Source organism: Oncorhynchus kisutch, linkage group LG17, assembly GCF_002021735.2.
Source record: "Oncorhynchus kisutch isolate 150728-3 linkage group LG17, Okis_V2, whole genome shotgun sequence".
NCBI classification, from domain to species: domain Eukaryota; kingdom Metazoa; phylum Chordata; class Actinopteri; order Salmoniformes; family Salmonidae; genus Oncorhynchus; species Oncorhynchus kisutch.
The window spans coordinates 13,034,275-13,051,256 of NC_034190.2; the positions used below are offsets into that span (position 1 = coordinate 13,034,275).

Consider the following 16,982-nt stretch of genomic DNA (forward strand, 5'->3'; position numbering starts at 1 on the left):
ATGGTTGACAAAATATTTTCAGTGTAGGGGAAAATGCCTGTGAAATTACTATTAAAACAATTGTTTACTTTTACACTTTTTAAAACCAGGAAAGGACAAGAGAGGAGGGTAGACAAGAGACCGCAACATAGAATACTAAGAGACAACAACAGATGAGAAAGTGTGAACACACACTCACTTAAAGCCGCTCTATGGATTCTAATTACCGCACTGTGTGTGTGTGTGTGTGTGTGTGTGTGTGCGCGCGCACATGCCCGTGTGTGAGAGAAAGAGTGTTTGGGTACTGTGGGATTCTTGAATCAGTTTGGCTCATTGGACAGGTAAGAATCTATGTTTGAAGTTGTTGATTGGTTTTTGGCAATACATTGTAGATGTATGTGTTCCAGAGTAGAGAGACCCATAATAGCTACTGTAATTGAATACTGGCATTGTCTGCTGTGGCAGGTGGGAAGGTGAAAGTTACCTGAAAAATATCTAATCACGCAATGTTCATCTCAAAGTGCACCAAATTCATGCATTTAGCTGTTGAAATTCCATTTTTATGCTGGGGGAGAATGCCCCTGAACCCCCCTACTGATTTTGGGCTAAACCACAAATATCTTCAAATCCTAGAAACTCCGTACTAACCACCATGTATATATAGTGGATACAGAACAACCACATCTCGTAGTGCTTTGGTTCTACCCAACATGTTTACATAGAGGATGCAGAACATCCACATCTCGTAGTGCTTTGGTTCTACCCAACATGTTTACATAGAGGATGCAGAACAACCACATCTCGTAGTGCTTTGGTTCTACCCAACATGTTTACATAGAGGATGCAGAACAACCACATCTCGTAGTGCTTTGGTTCTACCCAACATGTTTACATAGAGGATGCAGAACAACCACATCTCGTAGTGCTTTGGTTCTACCCAACATGTTTATATAGAGGTTGCAGAACAACCACAGCTCTCAGATCAGCGTCATAGAATCTCCTGGGCCACATCATTACGTTGAATGGAATTCGAGTGAGACTGGATGCTTGAACACTGGATTGTGTGTTAAACTTTGACGATGTACAGGGCTTTTGCTTATTAGTCTATTCTTTAATTCAGGGGTTATCATAAAGTTCAGAGTTATCTTATGCTTTACATTTATCAAGAACAACATCTCCTACATTTACAAGTGATCAAAAACAGGAGACTAACAAGTTCAGAAGCACTGCAATTACAAGTTAGTCCATGTAGAGTTGTCCTCTACGGAGTATACAGTTGTATTGGTCTGCAATAGGGAAGTTGCCAAACATTGTTACATTGACTTGCTGATTCATTTTGTCAATACCAAGAGGCATCCTCCCAGACGAATAGAACACTAGTTATTCAGAGCAGTCTTTTTCATTTATTGCCATACTGTATTTCAATGTCTTTTTTTTCTAATCTCGCTTTTTTTTCTAATCTCCCAGACAAATTGACTGTTCTGTTTTTGTTTGTCAACAACAACAAAAACTATCTGAGAAATATTTTTTGGGGTTTAAGCATATCCGCACTGTCCATTTTTCATTTTGGGGGAATTGAATACCAGCTCCTATATAAAACAAAGTAGCCTATCACCGGCCATGAAAAGGAATGGAAATGTTTTCCATAATTTTTGTTAATGTAATTAATGAAGGCACACTTAAATATTAGCCTATCAATAACTTAAAACTCAACATATCAGCCATCATCGGAATGACCCTTCAGTGCGTGTCTGTGTGTGCTGCGTGTGTGCCAGTGCGAGTCTGTGTGTGCTGCGTGTGTGCCAGTGCGAGTCTGTGTGTGCCAGTGCGTGTCTGTGTGTGCTGCATGTGTGCCAGTGCGAGTGCGACATTTCAGCAGCAGGTAGACTAAAATGACAGACAGACTAAGTAGATAGCCAATTCAAAACATAACTTGTAGCAGTTAACTCGATAGTTAACTATACCTAACTAAGCATTAATCTCGTCGTCGCCTTATTTCTACCGGCACTACATAAATCTGCACCGTTGAAAAATGGTGATTCCACTCCATTAAACAGTAGCCATGTAATTGCGACAACGTTAAAAAATAATTGACAAATGACTTGTGCATAGATCTTCCCTGAAACATTAATATCTGAGCCTTATATATAAACATGTCTAGTAAGATACCTTGCTTTGAAGTAGCCTACCTTGTCTATTTGATTCCTGATTCATTGAATGAGGGAATAATTAGATAAAAACAAGTATTTGGTTGTAATGTTGCAAAATGTTATATCAAGGGTGGCAACCATCATCCTCCAGCATAGTTACTGGGGGTGAAGGCCTTTGTTCAAGCCCTGGTCAAACCACATTGTAGTCTAAATATCAGCTGCACAACAGTACTTTGATAAGTTTCAGGGCTGGATCAGAAGCCTGCAGTCCCAGGAGCTCTCCAGGTGGAGGGTTGACCACATGTTGACAACTTTGTGTGTGTGGGGTGTAATGAAAAATGTATATGAAAAAAATGAGCAGAGGTCTCTATAGCATACCATTTGTGAATTTCGGTGAATACAATCTAATCAAATCAAATTTCAACCTGCTCCACTACAGCCCCGTCGATGAGAATGGGGGCGTGCTCAGTCCTCCTTTTCCTGTATTCCACAGTCTGTCCAAGTCTGGACTTGGAAAAACACAGCTTCTGCACTTCTTTCATCCCAAATCAAGCACTGCTATTAGCTGTTAAATACAAGATGTGTCGGCATTGTGTGATTGTCTTACTAACAGCTGCCGCTGAAGTTATTATGCTCTTCAGAACCGCTGACTGCTATTTCACTCTCTGTATCTTTCTTCTTGGCTGTGCGGCTCTTGGGAACAGAACTGCTGGGCTGAATATAAAGATCATGAAAGGAGGGTGATTTTGTGCACAGTGAAATGTGGAATCAGCTGCATAGTCAGTATGTTTCCTAGGATATGCAGATTAAGGATTTTTAACTATTTTCTCAGGAATATTGGGTTCATGGGCAGGCATATGATTATTCAAATAATCTATGAACTACGTTTGAGTGGTAGTTTTCACTGCGAAATGCAATGGTGTCATATCTTGTCTGAAATAGAGTTATGGAATGTAAGTTCTAAAAATGTACAACAGCTTTCATATATAATTTCCTGTAGCATGTCTTTTTTGCTCCAAAGGTATGTAGGTTTTAGGGTAACGACACTGCATTGACACTGATACAACCATGAACCATAGAAACAAAGTTGTTTTTCTGCTTCCAGAGAGTGGCTCCTTACAGAAAGGGCAATGACGGAAATATTCCCATACCTCTACTATTAAACCCCCTTGCCCTGGCATTTGAGACCACAGGTGCAAGCTGGTGATTGTGCCACCCAGCCTGCCAGTGCTATATTCCCAATATGCCCATGCCACTGCTGCCCAGTCTGCCAGAGGGAGGCCCTTATGGGCTAGGCTCATTGAATTACCTGTAAACAAAAGAAAGCTGCAGAAAGTGACATAGTAATCTGTCTGCTGTGTTTTGTTTGGGTATTTCCGCTCGTGTTAAATCCCGCACAAGCTTAATTAATACTCTCAGAGCCTCTCTCTCTATCCTGCACGCTAAACTACAGACCGTCTGTCTGCTCTGCAAGCTGATGTGTGCAGGTAGGGATAACATTACACACACACACACACTTAGGGGGTTGTGTCTCCCTTGTGAATGACACGGGTTTGACCTCTGCTGGCCTTAGTGATTAGCTGTACCTGCTCCCCCAATCTGTCCGGTGCTGGGCGAGATAATAAAGTGATACTTTCTGATGCAGAATGTGTCTGTGGCTTACATCAGAGAGCCGGCACAACAAAGCCTTCAGCATGGCTGGTGCCATACTTAGTGGCTGTGGGAAATAGCAGGGGGAGTTACTGCCTGTGCCCCAAATGGCACCCTATTTCCTTTGTATTGTACTACTTTTGGCCAGAGGCCAGTGTACTATATAGAGAATAGTGTGCCATTTGGGATGCAGACTGTATTGTAGATGTTGTATGATTCTTAGGGTGATTTTAAAATATTTTTTATTTAACCTGTATTTAATTAACTAGGTAAGTCAGTTAAGAACAAATTCTTATTTACAATGATGGCCTACTCCGGCCAAACAGGACGACACTGGGCCAATTGTGCACCACCCTATGGGACTCCCAATCACAGCCGGATGTGATACAGCCTGGGAACAGGAATGTGTCCCCTGGACAGAGAAAGTATTTATCCCACTCTACTCTAAAGGTATTTTGCCACTTTATTGTATAGGGGCACTTTTGAAATCCAGCATAACTCCAATTGAATCATAGTCCCAGTATCCAATCTGGCCCAAGTGGACCAGACTACGGTGTAGTGAACGGGCCTACTGCAGAACATACAGTATAGGCTAGTAAGGAGCATTGTCTTGTCAAGGAGGAAGTGGGAGATAATAGAAAATGTGAGTCTCTTTGATAGATAGATTTTCATGGTGTTGTGTACCCCATCCGTTCTCTCAGCCACCCCTGAGATGACATCTGTTGTGGTTTTCTCACCCAAGAGGTGAGAAAACTTTGCTTTGGCTGAGATAAATCACTTGGAGTGTCTTTGTGTGCATCCTAAATTGGCCCCCTATTCCCTATAATGTGCACTACCTTTGACCAGGGTCCACAAGGGACATTTTTTCCTGTAATGTTGATAATGATGAGTCCAAATACCAACCCTCCAGGGCCTGCCTTCTCTCTCTCTCTCGCCCATCGGCTCTTATTCTTGATTTATTTGTCATGAATCATGTCGTCTCAGAGGGTTCCGAGATGACAACCCATTTTCTTCCTTGTGATCAAGTCAAGAGGTGGTTTTTAAACTGCTTCTGACAAAACTGTCGTCTGAGACCTTTGCTATATACCTTGTTTGGAGGAGCAGTTCCTTCCAGCCCAGAACGGACAGACCAGCTCAGGTCAACCACATCACTTCAGTGTGTAGCCTACTGACAGAGTAACCTTTCATACAGTGTGCCTGTGATCATATGCCACTGGCAGCTCTGTGATGACCCTGTATATGTTGGGCTGTTTGAAGATGGATTCGTCTTGCTTTCTTTGCATGTTATATCTTCTGACATGCAAATCAGCAAGGCTGACAGTACAGAGGATACGGTGGAGACACATGACATAATGGAACAAAAGGCTGCAACACTCTTCTTGTCACATTAATTCCGTTGTCAGTGTTCAAAGCACTGGCTTATGTATTTCACAGAAACAAAGCTAAATGCAATACAACCCTCATCCACAGCGCTAAACCACATCTTAATGTAGACTTATAACAGTGTAAATGTTAACATCCAATATAGCTTCTATTGTAACTAAATTATTCCCAAAGCCCAGACCATTCCCAGAGAAACAGTCCAGTTATGTATTTCCCATTGCCGTGGTTTATGACTTGAGCAACCAGAAATGACAGGTCAAACTATTTTGGGGGCCCCCTGTAAAACTGCCTTTAGTCACACAAGGCCATTTTGGACTATTCTAAGCCCATGGTACAACACTAGTACACAGCTGTGTTTCAAAAGGGGTCAGCTTGACAACTTTAATTATATAGATAATTCTAAAACTTAAAACCCATGGTATGCTATGGTAATTGCAACATGAGTTGGAATGCATTTAGTGAGCTTAGCTTTGGTATAATTCCATGGTTTTAAAATTTAAATGGGGGACATTTCAATCCACTCAGTACACAAAGCACAAATACTTTTAAAAACCTAAATGCTCACTTGTGACACATTAAATACACAAACCAGCTAGGGTAGGCTACACCACGTCATTATCTCTGGTAGTAGTGTGTATGCCCATCCCCTTTCAAATACAATTCTTTTAATGAATTCACTATAATATATTTATATACCTTCTCCAGCCCAATTTAAATATTTTAACTTGCCATTAGGTTGTTATCATATCAATTACTTTATTCAATGAGTGTATTGCACCACCTACTGGATTATACCGAATAATGAGCAGAAGAGTTCAGTAACTAGAATGTCCCCTCTCATTTAGACACAATTTATTTGCATGATAAACCGTGGGTTATGTTTGCGAGTAATATTTTAGCGGCTGTCCCCCCAGTGAAACAAAAATATACAGTTAGTCCAGAGTGAGTTCCAGATAATTTTATCCATCGCCGTATGGGAGCGGAACGTTCGTAGAATATTGTGCGGCGCGTATACCCATATTTACGGTAACTCTACCGGCTAGCATACAAGATGGCGGCTCCCATAATAGAAACATGTCATGTCGCATGTTGTGCAAATCGAACCCCAAATGTTCTTTCATGGGGTCGTGGGGGGCTCATTGCATATGGAACATGCAATTCTGTCGCTCTCTATGACCCACAGGTTATATATTTATTTCACATTTTGAATTATTCGTGTCGTTGCAGTGGCAGCATAGGCTAGCTATAGCTAGCTACATCATCAGTCTCGTCATTTTTGACAGTTCACGTTAATCAGCTTTATTTTGTATTGTGCTAGGTGTCCTTATGTTGTTATTTTTGCTGTGACAGTCAGCTGTACTCTTTTACATACCATTATACAGGAGAAGTGTGTTGTTGCTGTCCTCAATGGACATACCGGGAGGGTGAACACAGTCCAGTGGGTCCACAGAGAGGACTGTGGTGAGTAGATACCTGCATGCTTCATCCATTGCTTTGGTATGCTGATAATGTGTTTTATAATGTTCATCCAATGCTTTGATAGACTGTTTCTGACAATTGGTTGTTCTTCCCTGATGGCTGTTAAAGGTAGAGAAACTCACCTGGTGTCAGGAGGGTCTGACAGTCTACTGATTGTGTGGGAGGCCCAAGATGGAAAGGTGTGTTTTAAAGCCATTAGAAGTAGGAATAGTCCTCATACCATATGTCAATGATCTGTATTGACACTTCTGTGTACATTTGATACATTATCTAAACACAGCAATAGTTTCACTAATATTGGTCCTTTCTAAGGCATATGTTTTGTGTTTGTGCCCCCTGCCCCAGTTTAAACAGTATGTTGAGTGTGTTGGGCATACTGGACCAGTGTGTGCTGTGGATGCCATCCACCTGGACAACAATAAGCTACTCATCGCCTCCACAGCCTCCGACTCCACTGTAAAACTATGGCTCTACACTGGGAGTAAAGGTAAGGGAAGCTTTTTTTGTCTCAGCGATAGACAAGTGTCCTGTCCAGCGGGTGTACTTGTACATCAAGTTGCCTCACGCTACAGGAACAGGAGATGGAAACTAACTCGGGCAAGGCTACTTTACTTAGTTTTTTTGTGTGACATGGAACAGGTAAAGGAACTCTTTAGGACAGTCAGATTAGGTAAGGCTTCAGATCAGTGATGTTGCTTTTGGACTCATGGGCCTGCATCCCAAATGACACCCTAGTAGTACTCTCGAGTACTGATGGAGCGGCAGGGTAGCCTAGTGTTCCTAGGCCGTCATTGAAAATAAGAATTTGTTCTTAACTGACTTGCCTAGTTAAATAAAGATACAAAATAAATAAAAAAGTACCCTGTCTCAACATGATTAGGTTACAAATACCCACAATGTTAGCCAAAAGTCTGCTTATTTTATTTGAGACCGTGAGGTGGTGTTGCCCCTAGATGCCCCTAGACGCTGATCGTGGGTCAGTTTAAAATAAAAATGTTATTTGTCACATGCTTCGAAAACAACAGATTAACAGTGAAATGCTTACTTACCTTTCCAACAATGCAGAGTTGAAGATAAATATTACAAACATTTAAATAGTGACACGAGGAATAAATACACGGTGAATAACAATAATGAGTAAAAATAACATGGCTAAATACAGGGAGTACCAGTACTGAGTCGATGTGCAGGGGTATGAGGTGGCTATATATGTATATATAGGGGTGAAGTGACTAGGCAACAGGATCCATAATAGACTGAGCTGTATCAGCAGTGTATGTGGTGAAAGTGTGTGTGTGGTGTGAGTATGCATGTGTGCGAGTGTTGTGTGTGTGTGTGTAGAGTCCAGTGTGTGTACATAGTCAAGTGCAAGAGAGTTAATAAAAAAATAAAGGGTCAATGCAGGTAGTCCGGGTAACTATTTGGTTAGGTATTTATCAGTCTTATGGCTTGGGGGAAGAAGCTGTTCAGGGTCCTGTTGGTTCCAGACTTGGCGAATTGGTACCACTTCTGTACCAGGCGATGTCAGAGGCCTGGTACATAGACTCCAGAGAACAGTGTATGGCTTGGGTGGCTGGAGTCCATGACAATTTTTTAAAATTGTCATGGACTCCAGCCACCCAAGCCATACACTGTTCTCTGGAGTCTATGACAATTTTTAAGGCCTTCCTCTGACATCGCCTGGTACAGAACTCCTGGATGGCAGGGAGCTCGGGCCCAGTGATGTACTCACCACCCTCTGTAACTCCTGGATAGCAGGGAGCTCGGGCCCAGTGATGTACTCACCACCCTCTGTAACTCCTGGATAGCAGGGAGCTCGGGCCCAGTGATGTACTCACCACCCTCTGTAACTCCTGGATGGCAGGGAGCTCGGGCCCAGTGATGTACTCACCACCCTCTGTAACTCCTGGATAGCAGGGAGCTCGGGCCCAGTGATGTACTCACCACCCTCTGTAACTCCTGGATGGCAGGGAGCTCGAGCCCAGTGATGTACTCACCACCCTCTGTAACTCCTGGATGGCAGGGAGCTCGGGCCCAGTGATGTGCTGGACCGTACTCACCACCCTCTGTAACTCCTGGATGGCAGGGAGCTCGGGCCCAGTGATGTACTAGACCATACTCACCACCCTCTGTAACTCCTGGATGGCAGGGAGCTCGGGCCCAGTGATGTGCTGGACCGTACTCACCACCCTCTGTAACTCCTGGATGGCAGGGAGCTCGGGCCCAGTGATGTACTGGACCGTACTCACCACCCTCTGTAACTCCTGGATGGCAGGGAGCTCGGGCCCAGTGATGTGCTGGACCGTACTCACCACCCTCTGTAACTCCTGGATGGCAGGGAGCTCGGGCCCAGTGATGTGCTGGACCGTACTCACCACCCTCTGTAACTCCTGGATGGCAGGGAGCTCGGGCCCAGTGATGTGCTGGACGTACTCACCACCCTCTGTAACTCCTGGATGGCAGGGAGCTCGGGCCCAGTGATGTGCTGGACCGTACTCACCACCCTCTGTAACTCCTGGATGGCAGGGAGCTCGGGCCCAGTGATGTGCTGGACCGTACTCACCACCCTCTGTAGCACGTGGTTGCCTTGCAGTTTCCGTACCCAACGGTGATACAGCCAGTCAAGATGCTGTCAATGGTGCAGCTGTGGAACTTTTTGAGGATCTGAGGGCCCATGCCAAATATTTTCAGTCTCCTGGGGGGGGGGCATTGTCATGGCCTCTTCACGACTGTGTACATGTAGGCGTGTGTGGACCATATTCATTCCTTAGTGATGGACACCAAGGAACTTGAAAGAAAAAAGAGAGAAGAATCCAGATATGTAACTTAACTGATCCCCCTCTCCCCCTCTCTCCAATCACCAATGTAGATGCATGTTCCCCAATAATAGATAAGGTTAGGATTGGATGAGGAGAGATGATCCTAGACCTGTACCTAGGGGAAACTTCACCACAAAGCAAGAGAGACATCTGTGAGTTAATCTGTGCTGAATTGTTCCAGCTAGCCTGACATCTGCTGCTATGCTGTGGTAGCACAGACAGAACAGTCTGGTCATTTGAATCACAGCGTTAAATGAGTCATCACTTATCAGGTCTGATATTGTACTGATCTATTGTTACCGGCGTGGTTTCCACTCTATCATGACACCAGGATTGTATCAGGACATGGTTTGGTATCAAGGATATTATGCCGGGTCGTATTCATTAGTGCACAAGACATGGTGTCTAGTGAATACGACCCGGGATCACTCTGTTGGTTGCGTCCCAAATGGTACCCTGTTCCCTATATAGTGCACTACATTTGACCAGAACCCTAGTGTACCATTTGGGATGCTGGGATGTCATTATATTCACTGGACTGTTCTCTTCTCATCCTTATAAGTTATATGAGAGAGGAGAGGATGAAGAGAATAGTGGGAGGGGGTTACTGTAAATTAGCTGCTATCATCTTCCTCTTCTTTGATGATATTTCATAAAAAATCAGGCCCTATTCATTTTGATGTGAGTTTCTTGTCAGGTCAAAGTTAAAGTCATTTCCATGTATCTCAGTATCAGTGCTGTTTTAATTTGAGATCTGTCCCTGCTGGCGACATGTTGTTTCCTTTGTAGCTTTGGTTGTTTTTTCCCTCTCTGGGTGTAAGTGGGTGTGGGGGGGAAGCGAACGCTGATGTTACGTGACAGTCATGGAGATGGCCGTGTAGCCAAATGGTACTCTTTTTTCCCTACAGAGTGCATTACTTTGACCAGATTGTTTTGGGCCCCGGTCAAAAGTAGTGCACTATATAGGGAATTGGGTGATATTTGGGACACTGGCTGGGTCTGTCCTCAAGGCATGTTGTCTGATGTAGCCCAGCAGGAGCTCTGCTACAAGTATGTGTTGCTAGTGCTAGCTAGTATCTGGAAGACCCCTGGGTTTCTGGGGAAAGGAGAGAAGTTCAATATGTCACCCTTTGACAAATGTCTCTGCAGCTAGCATCAATGGAACTATCCTGGCTATTAGCCATCTCACCTCTCTAGGATAAGTTAATGAAATCGTCTCGGAACAGTTAATTTATGGAACCCAATGATTTTTCATAATTGTTATGCCCTATCATTAAGGCTAATTTCTCTGTATTTATTTTTCCTCTTTCTATGAAGCGGAGTGCACCCATACCATATCCTTTGGGAGCGGGTTTATGATGGATGTCTCGCTAGCGTGGTTGCCAGGCAGCAGAGGTAAGCTGTTTCCACAGCAGCAGTGAACCCTCCACACCTCAGATCATCTTGAAGTGTTCCGCATGTCATCTCGACTGCCTTTCACATGCCTGTTCCTTTTGATGCTTAGTCCGCCCCCCCTTCCTCCCCTCCACTCAATCTGTCTTAATGCAAATGTGTTATTATGCGGTCTGACTTCAGCAAGCGTGGCAAGACTAACACAATACACTCATTGCAGTTCCCATACTTGCCTGCGGGGGCGACGATTGCAGAATCCATTTGTATGCACAGTGCAATGGACAGGTAAGCTCAAGTAGCTGACTATATGAGCCAACAAATAAAGGACATGTTAACATGAATACATTTAGTATGTTGGGTTAACGATGTTTAAACATATTTATTGACATTGATGCCGACCTTCTTTCCCTGTGTCTCTGACAGTTCAGGAAAGTCCTCTCCTTGCAAGGGCATGAGGATTGGATCCGTGGTGTGGAGTGGGCCTGTGTAGGTGAGGACCACACCACTGTTTTAAAATCTGTTTCTTCATTGCCTTGTTTTATCTGGTGTGACCTACATAAATCTGACAAATAATCAGATAGTTTGACAAAATGCATTTGTGGTATAATCTGTATGTCCTGCTGGCTAGTTGGGTACAGGTGGTTGTGTCACCCTGCTGACTAGTTAGGTACAGGTGGTTGTGTCACCCTGCTGACTAGTGGTTGTGTAACCCTGCTGGCTAGTTAGGTACAGGTGGTTGTGTAACCCTGCTGACTAGTGGTTGTGTAACCTTGCTGACTAGTGGTTGTGTAACCCTGCTGACTAGTTAGGTACAGGTGGTTGTGTCACCCTGCTGACTAGTTAGGTACAGGTGGTTGTGTCACCCTGCTGACTAGTTAGGTACAGGTGGTTGTGTCACCCTGCTGACTAGTTAGGTACAGGTGGTTGTGTCACCCTGCTGACTAGGTAGGTACAGGTAGTTGTGTCACCCTGCTGACTAGTTAGGTACAGGTGGTTGTGTAACCCTGCTGACTAGGTAGGTACAGGTGGTTGTGTCACCCTGCTGACTAGGTAGGTACAGGTGGTTGTGTCACCCTGCTGACTAGGTAGGTACAGGTGGTTGTGTCACCCTGCTGACTAGTTAGGTACAGGTGGTTGTGTAACCCTGCTGACTAGGTAGGTACAGGTGGTTGTGTCACCCTGCTGACTAGGTAGGTACAGGTGGTTGTGTCACCCTGCTGACTAGGTAGGTATAGGTGGTTGTGTAAACTACTCCAGAGGTACTCCAGCAGTGCTCTGTTCAGGGCTACATCATAAATGGCTGTATGTATCACTGTATGCCCTTTATATAGTGTGTTACTTTTGATCAGAGTCCTATTTATTAATTATTTTATTTCACCTTTATTTAGCTAGGCCAGTCAAGAACAAATTCTTATTTTACAATGGTGGAGTGCCAAACCTTCCCCTGTCCCGATCAAACTTTCCCCTGTCCCGATCAAACTTTCCCCTGTCCCGATCAAACTTTCCCCTGCCCCGGCCAAACCCTCCCCTGCCCCGGCCAAACCCTCCCCTGCCCCGGCCAAACCCTCCCCTGCCCCGGCCAAACCCTCCCCTGCGCCGGCCAAACCCTCCCCTGCGCCGGCCAAACCCTCCCCTGCGCCGGCCAAACCCTCCCCTGCGCCGGCCAAACCCTCCCCTGCGCCGGCCAAACCCTCCCCTGCGCCGGCCAAACCCTCCCCTGCGCCGGCCAAACCCTCCCCTGCCCCGGCCAAACTCTCCCCTGCCCCGGCCAAACCTTCCCCTGCCGACTCTGTGACAATTTTGCGCCGCCCTATGGGACTCCCGATCACGGCCAGTTGCGATACAGCCTGGATTCAAACCAGGGTCTGTAGTGATGCCTCTAGCATTGAGGTGCAGTGACTTAGACCGCTGCGCCACTCGGAAGCCCTATTGGGCCTGGTCAAAAGTAGTGCACTATTCAGGGCATAGGGTGCCATTTGGGATGCACCCCAGGGTTTGTAAAAGCTATTTCATCTCCTTCACCGACCCTCATCACTAGACTCATCCCACTCAGTTGATGACTTACTCCAAGCTGGTCGGCCACTATTGGCAGAGACACAGTGTGTCCCAAATGGCACCATATTCCCTACATAGTGCACTATTTTTAACCAGAGACTCTGATCGAAAGTAGTGCACGATATAGGGAATAGGGTGCCATTTGGGATGCTGTCAGAGATTAATTTATATGCACCAGCCCCACAGGCAGGGTAAAATTGCTCTCCACCTTAAAAGGGTAAAAGAAAATGAAAATGTGTCCTTTTATGACTGGGACGTCTGTTTAATTAGATTTCACTTTTGTGGACGGACGTCTTTCCATAATGCATGAAACGGCTGCAGCAGAGCCCAGTCAATGCTTTATTCCCCCCCCCCCCTCTCTCTCTCAGATAGACTGTATCCTTCAGGCAGCTATTTCCACAGCCCTGTCTTTTGAGATCAGTCTTTTTCATTCCAGCCCTTGTTAGGACATGGTTCAGCCAATGTTCTGACACTTTGTGGTGACTAAAGGTCCCCTCTCGTCACAGGAGTAAGGGTATTAGCCCGGGTGTCCTGGCCCCCTCATACTACCATGGCCATCTAATCACCCCGTTTCTTTCAACCAGTCTCCTCGCTCTCTTCCCCAGGTAGTCGTAGTTGGACTGTTCTCTCTTCTCAGCTGTCTTACCTGGAGTGCATCTGAAATGGCACCCTGTTCCCTCTGTAGTGCCCTCATTTTGCTCAGAGGATATAGGGAATAGATGACATTAAGTGACAATAATGAGTCTACATCGAGTCTCACTTGTCAAAGATGTCTTCTGACTTCAACAGGATATCCTGATTTAAAAAAATATATATATATATATATATTTTACCTTTTTATCTAGGTAAGTCAGTTAGGAACACATTCTTATTTTCAATGACGGCCTAGGAACAGTGGGTTAACTGCCTTGTTCAGGGGCAGAAAGACAGATTTTTACCTTGTCAGCTCAGAGATTCGATCTTGCAACCATTCGGTTACTAGTCCAACGCTCTAACGACTAGGCTACCTGCCACCCCCGGAATAAATAAAGTTTAAATTAATAAAAGTTAATAAATAAAAGTTAATAAATAAAGGTTCAAGGTTAATAAATAAAGGTTAAATTAAAATCAACTAATGTCTACCTCCATGCTGGCAGACGGGGATTTGTTACTGGCCAGCTGTGCTCAGGACTGTCTGATCCGGGTTTGGAGGCTGGTTGCCAAGTCTAGGACGAAGAGAAACGCGCAGGAAGAACGCACCATTAGGATGTCTGAAGATGTCTTTACACTGACACAGAACGGTGAGCAGACAGCATCAGGTTTCATTAGAAAAATGTGTTGTTTAGAATGATAAAAAATGAATGATTAAATCAAAACGTCAGGTTTGAGTCACTTTCACAGTCTATTTCAATGTCTGTCTAGCAAGAAGAATCAAGAATCACATGATCATTAATGTGAATGTCATCATTGTCGATGTTCATTGAATTGATGCCTTTTTATTTAAATGTATTTTAAACGTTGTGTTATTTTAATCTGGGGACATTTGGATTGTTTGATCCCTGGCAACAACCGAACAATTCTAAAACATGCCTTTTAACTGAATAAGTTATCACACAAATGTGGATGGAGTTTGTGATTTTACAATCATACCGTTCGACTTTAGATTCATGCATGTTGTCTTTTTGCCCCAGATGCGTCCTCAGCATTTGCAGTGACGCTAGAGTCAGTCCTTGCCGGCCACGAGAACAAGGTCTATGGAGTCCACTGGCAGCCCCCTGTCATCAAAGGTACTTTACTGTCAACCTATACGCCATTTGTTCCCCAGATCACACTTGACTTATTTCACTGTGATGTGGAGGTGTCATACTAAATGGTTTCATGGGGATGGAGGGAGAGTGATTTGTTCCACACACCCATGACATCAGAAAGGGTGAACCCTGAACTCTTTTAATAGTTCACATCACTCACTGTCTGTCCGCTGCAGTACTTTCATGATGTTTTTATCCATCCAACCTGCGTTGCTGTATTGAGGCTCCGAGGAAGACGTTTCTCCTAGGTACAGTTCAGTATCTAGGGGCGATTTCACTACTGTGTTCCTTCATTGTGAAGCTCTTTGTCTCCCCTACAGGTGGCGACCAGCACCAGTCTCTGAGCCTGCTCTCTGCTTCCATGGACAAGACCATGATCCTGTGGGCTCAGGAGGAAGGCTCAGGGGTGTGGGTGGAGCAGGTCAGTGTCTACTTCTGGTTGTGTCCCAAACAGCACCCTGTTCCCTATAGGGCACTACTTTGGTCTCTGGTCTTAATAGGGTGGTGTTCAGGACAGAGACCTGTGGTAAAGGTCACCTTTTGTTTTCGTATTCTTTGTGGATCTGTGTAATCTGAGGGAAATATGTATCTCTAATATGGTCATACGTTGGACAGGAGGTTAGGAAGTGCAGCTCAGTTTCCACCTCATTTTGTGGGCAGTGTTCTCTTGAGAGCCAGGTCTGCCTACGGCGGCCTTTCTCAATAACAAGGCTATGCTCACTGAGTCTGTACATAGTCAAAGCTTTCCTTAATTTGGGGTCAGTTACAGTGGTCAGGTATTCTGCCGCTGTGTACTCTCTGTTTAGGGCCAAATAGCATTCTAGTTTGCTCAGTTTTTTTGTTAATTCTTTCCAATGTGTTAAGTAATTATCTTTTTGTTTTCTCATGATTTGGTTGGGTCTAATTGTGCTGCTGTCCTGGAGCTCTGTAGGGTGTGTTTGTGAACAGAGTCCCAGGACCAGCTTGCTTAGGGGACTCTTCTCCACGTTCATCTCTCTGTAGGTGATGGCTTTGTTATGGAAGGTTTGGGAATCGCTTCCTTTTAGGTGGTTATAGAATTTAACGGCTCTTTTCTGGATTTTGATCATTAGTGGGTATCGGCCTAATTCTGCTCTGCATGCATTATTTGGTGTTCTACGTTGTACACGGATGATATTTTTGCAGAATTCTGCGTGCAGAGTCTCAGTTTGGTGTTTGTCCCATTTTGTGAAGTCTTGGTTGGTGAGCGGACCCCAGACCTCACAACCGTAAAGGGCAATGGGCTCTATGACTGATTCAAGTATTTTTAGCCAAATCCTAATTGGTATTGCTGAAATTTCATGTTCCTTTTGATGGCATAGAATGCCCTTCTTGCCATGTCTCTCAGATCATTCACAGCTTTGTGGAAGTCACCTGTGGCGCTGATGTTTAGGCCAAGGTATGAATAGTATTTTGTGTGCTCTAGGGCAACAGTGTCTAGATGGAATTTGTATTTGTGGTCCTGGTGACTGGACCTTTTTTGGAACACCATTATTTTGGTCTTACTGAGATTTACTGTCAGGGCCCAGGTCTGACAGAATCTGTGCATAAGATCTAGATGCTGCTGTAGGTCCTCCTTGGTTGGTGACAGAAGCACCAGATCATCAGAAAACAGCAGACATTTGACTTCGGATACTAGTAGGGTGAGGCCGGGTGCTGCCGACTTTTCTAGTGCCCTCGCCAGTTCGTTGATATATATGTTGAAGAGGGTGGGGCTTAAGCTGCATCCCTGTCTCAACCCATGACCCTGTGTGAAGAAATGTGTGTGTTCTTTGCCAATTTTAACCGCACACTTGTTGTTTGTGTACATGGATTTTATAATGTCGTATGTTTTACCCCCAACACCACTTTCCATCAGTTTGTATAGCAGACCCTCATGCCAAATTGAGTCGAAGGCTTTTTTGAAATCAACAAAGCATGAGAAGACTTTGCCTTTGTTTTGGTTTGTTTGGTTGTCAATTAGGGTGTGCAGGGTGAATACATGGTCTGTTGTATGGTAATTTGGTAAAAAGCCATTTTGACATTTGCTCAGTACATTTTTTTCATTGAGGAAATGTACGAGTCTGCTGTTAATGATAATGCAGAGGATTTTCCCAAGGTTACTGTTGACGCATATTCCACGGTAGTTATTGGGGTCAAATTTGTCTCCACTTTTGTGGATTGGGGAGATCAGTCTTTGGTTCCAAATATTGGGGAAGATGCCAGAGCTAAGGATGATGTTAAAGAGTTTTAGTATAGCCAATTGGAATTTGTTGTCTGTATATTTGATC

At 44.5% G+C, this 16,982-nt stretch overlaps 1 protein-coding gene across 2 annotated transcripts in view; it reads left to right on the forward strand.

The window, feature by feature from the left end:
• Window positions 1–6,185: 6,185 nt before the first annotated feature.
• The window catches only part of elp2 (elongator acetyltransferase complex subunit 2), a 52,289-nt gene continuing 41,492 nt past the window's right edge, over window positions 6,186–16,982 (forward strand). Inside the window, exons 1-10 of one of the 2 annotated variants that reach the window (XM_020505008.2) lie at window positions 6,186–6,345; window positions 6,545–6,623; window positions 6,750–6,820; window positions 6,987–7,128; window positions 10,778–10,855; window positions 11,073–11,137; window positions 11,276–11,342; window positions 14,044–14,187; window positions 14,578–14,673; window positions 15,015–15,115. In XM_020505008.2, coding sequence (XP_020360597.2) covers window positions 6,214–6,345; window positions 6,545–6,623; window positions 6,750–6,820; window positions 6,987–7,128; window positions 10,778–10,855; window positions 11,073–11,137; window positions 11,276–11,342; window positions 14,044–14,187; window positions 14,578–14,673; window positions 15,015–15,115 — 975 coding nt within the window. In that variant the 5' untranslated portion in view covers window positions 6,186–6,213. The remainder of the gene's footprint in view (window positions 6,346–6,544; window positions 6,624–6,749; window positions 6,821–6,986; window positions 7,129–10,777; window positions 10,856–11,072; window positions 11,138–11,275; window positions 11,343–14,043; window positions 14,188–14,577; window positions 14,674–15,014; window positions 15,116–16,982) is intronic. The other variant, XM_020505010.2, reaches the window with a different exon arrangement.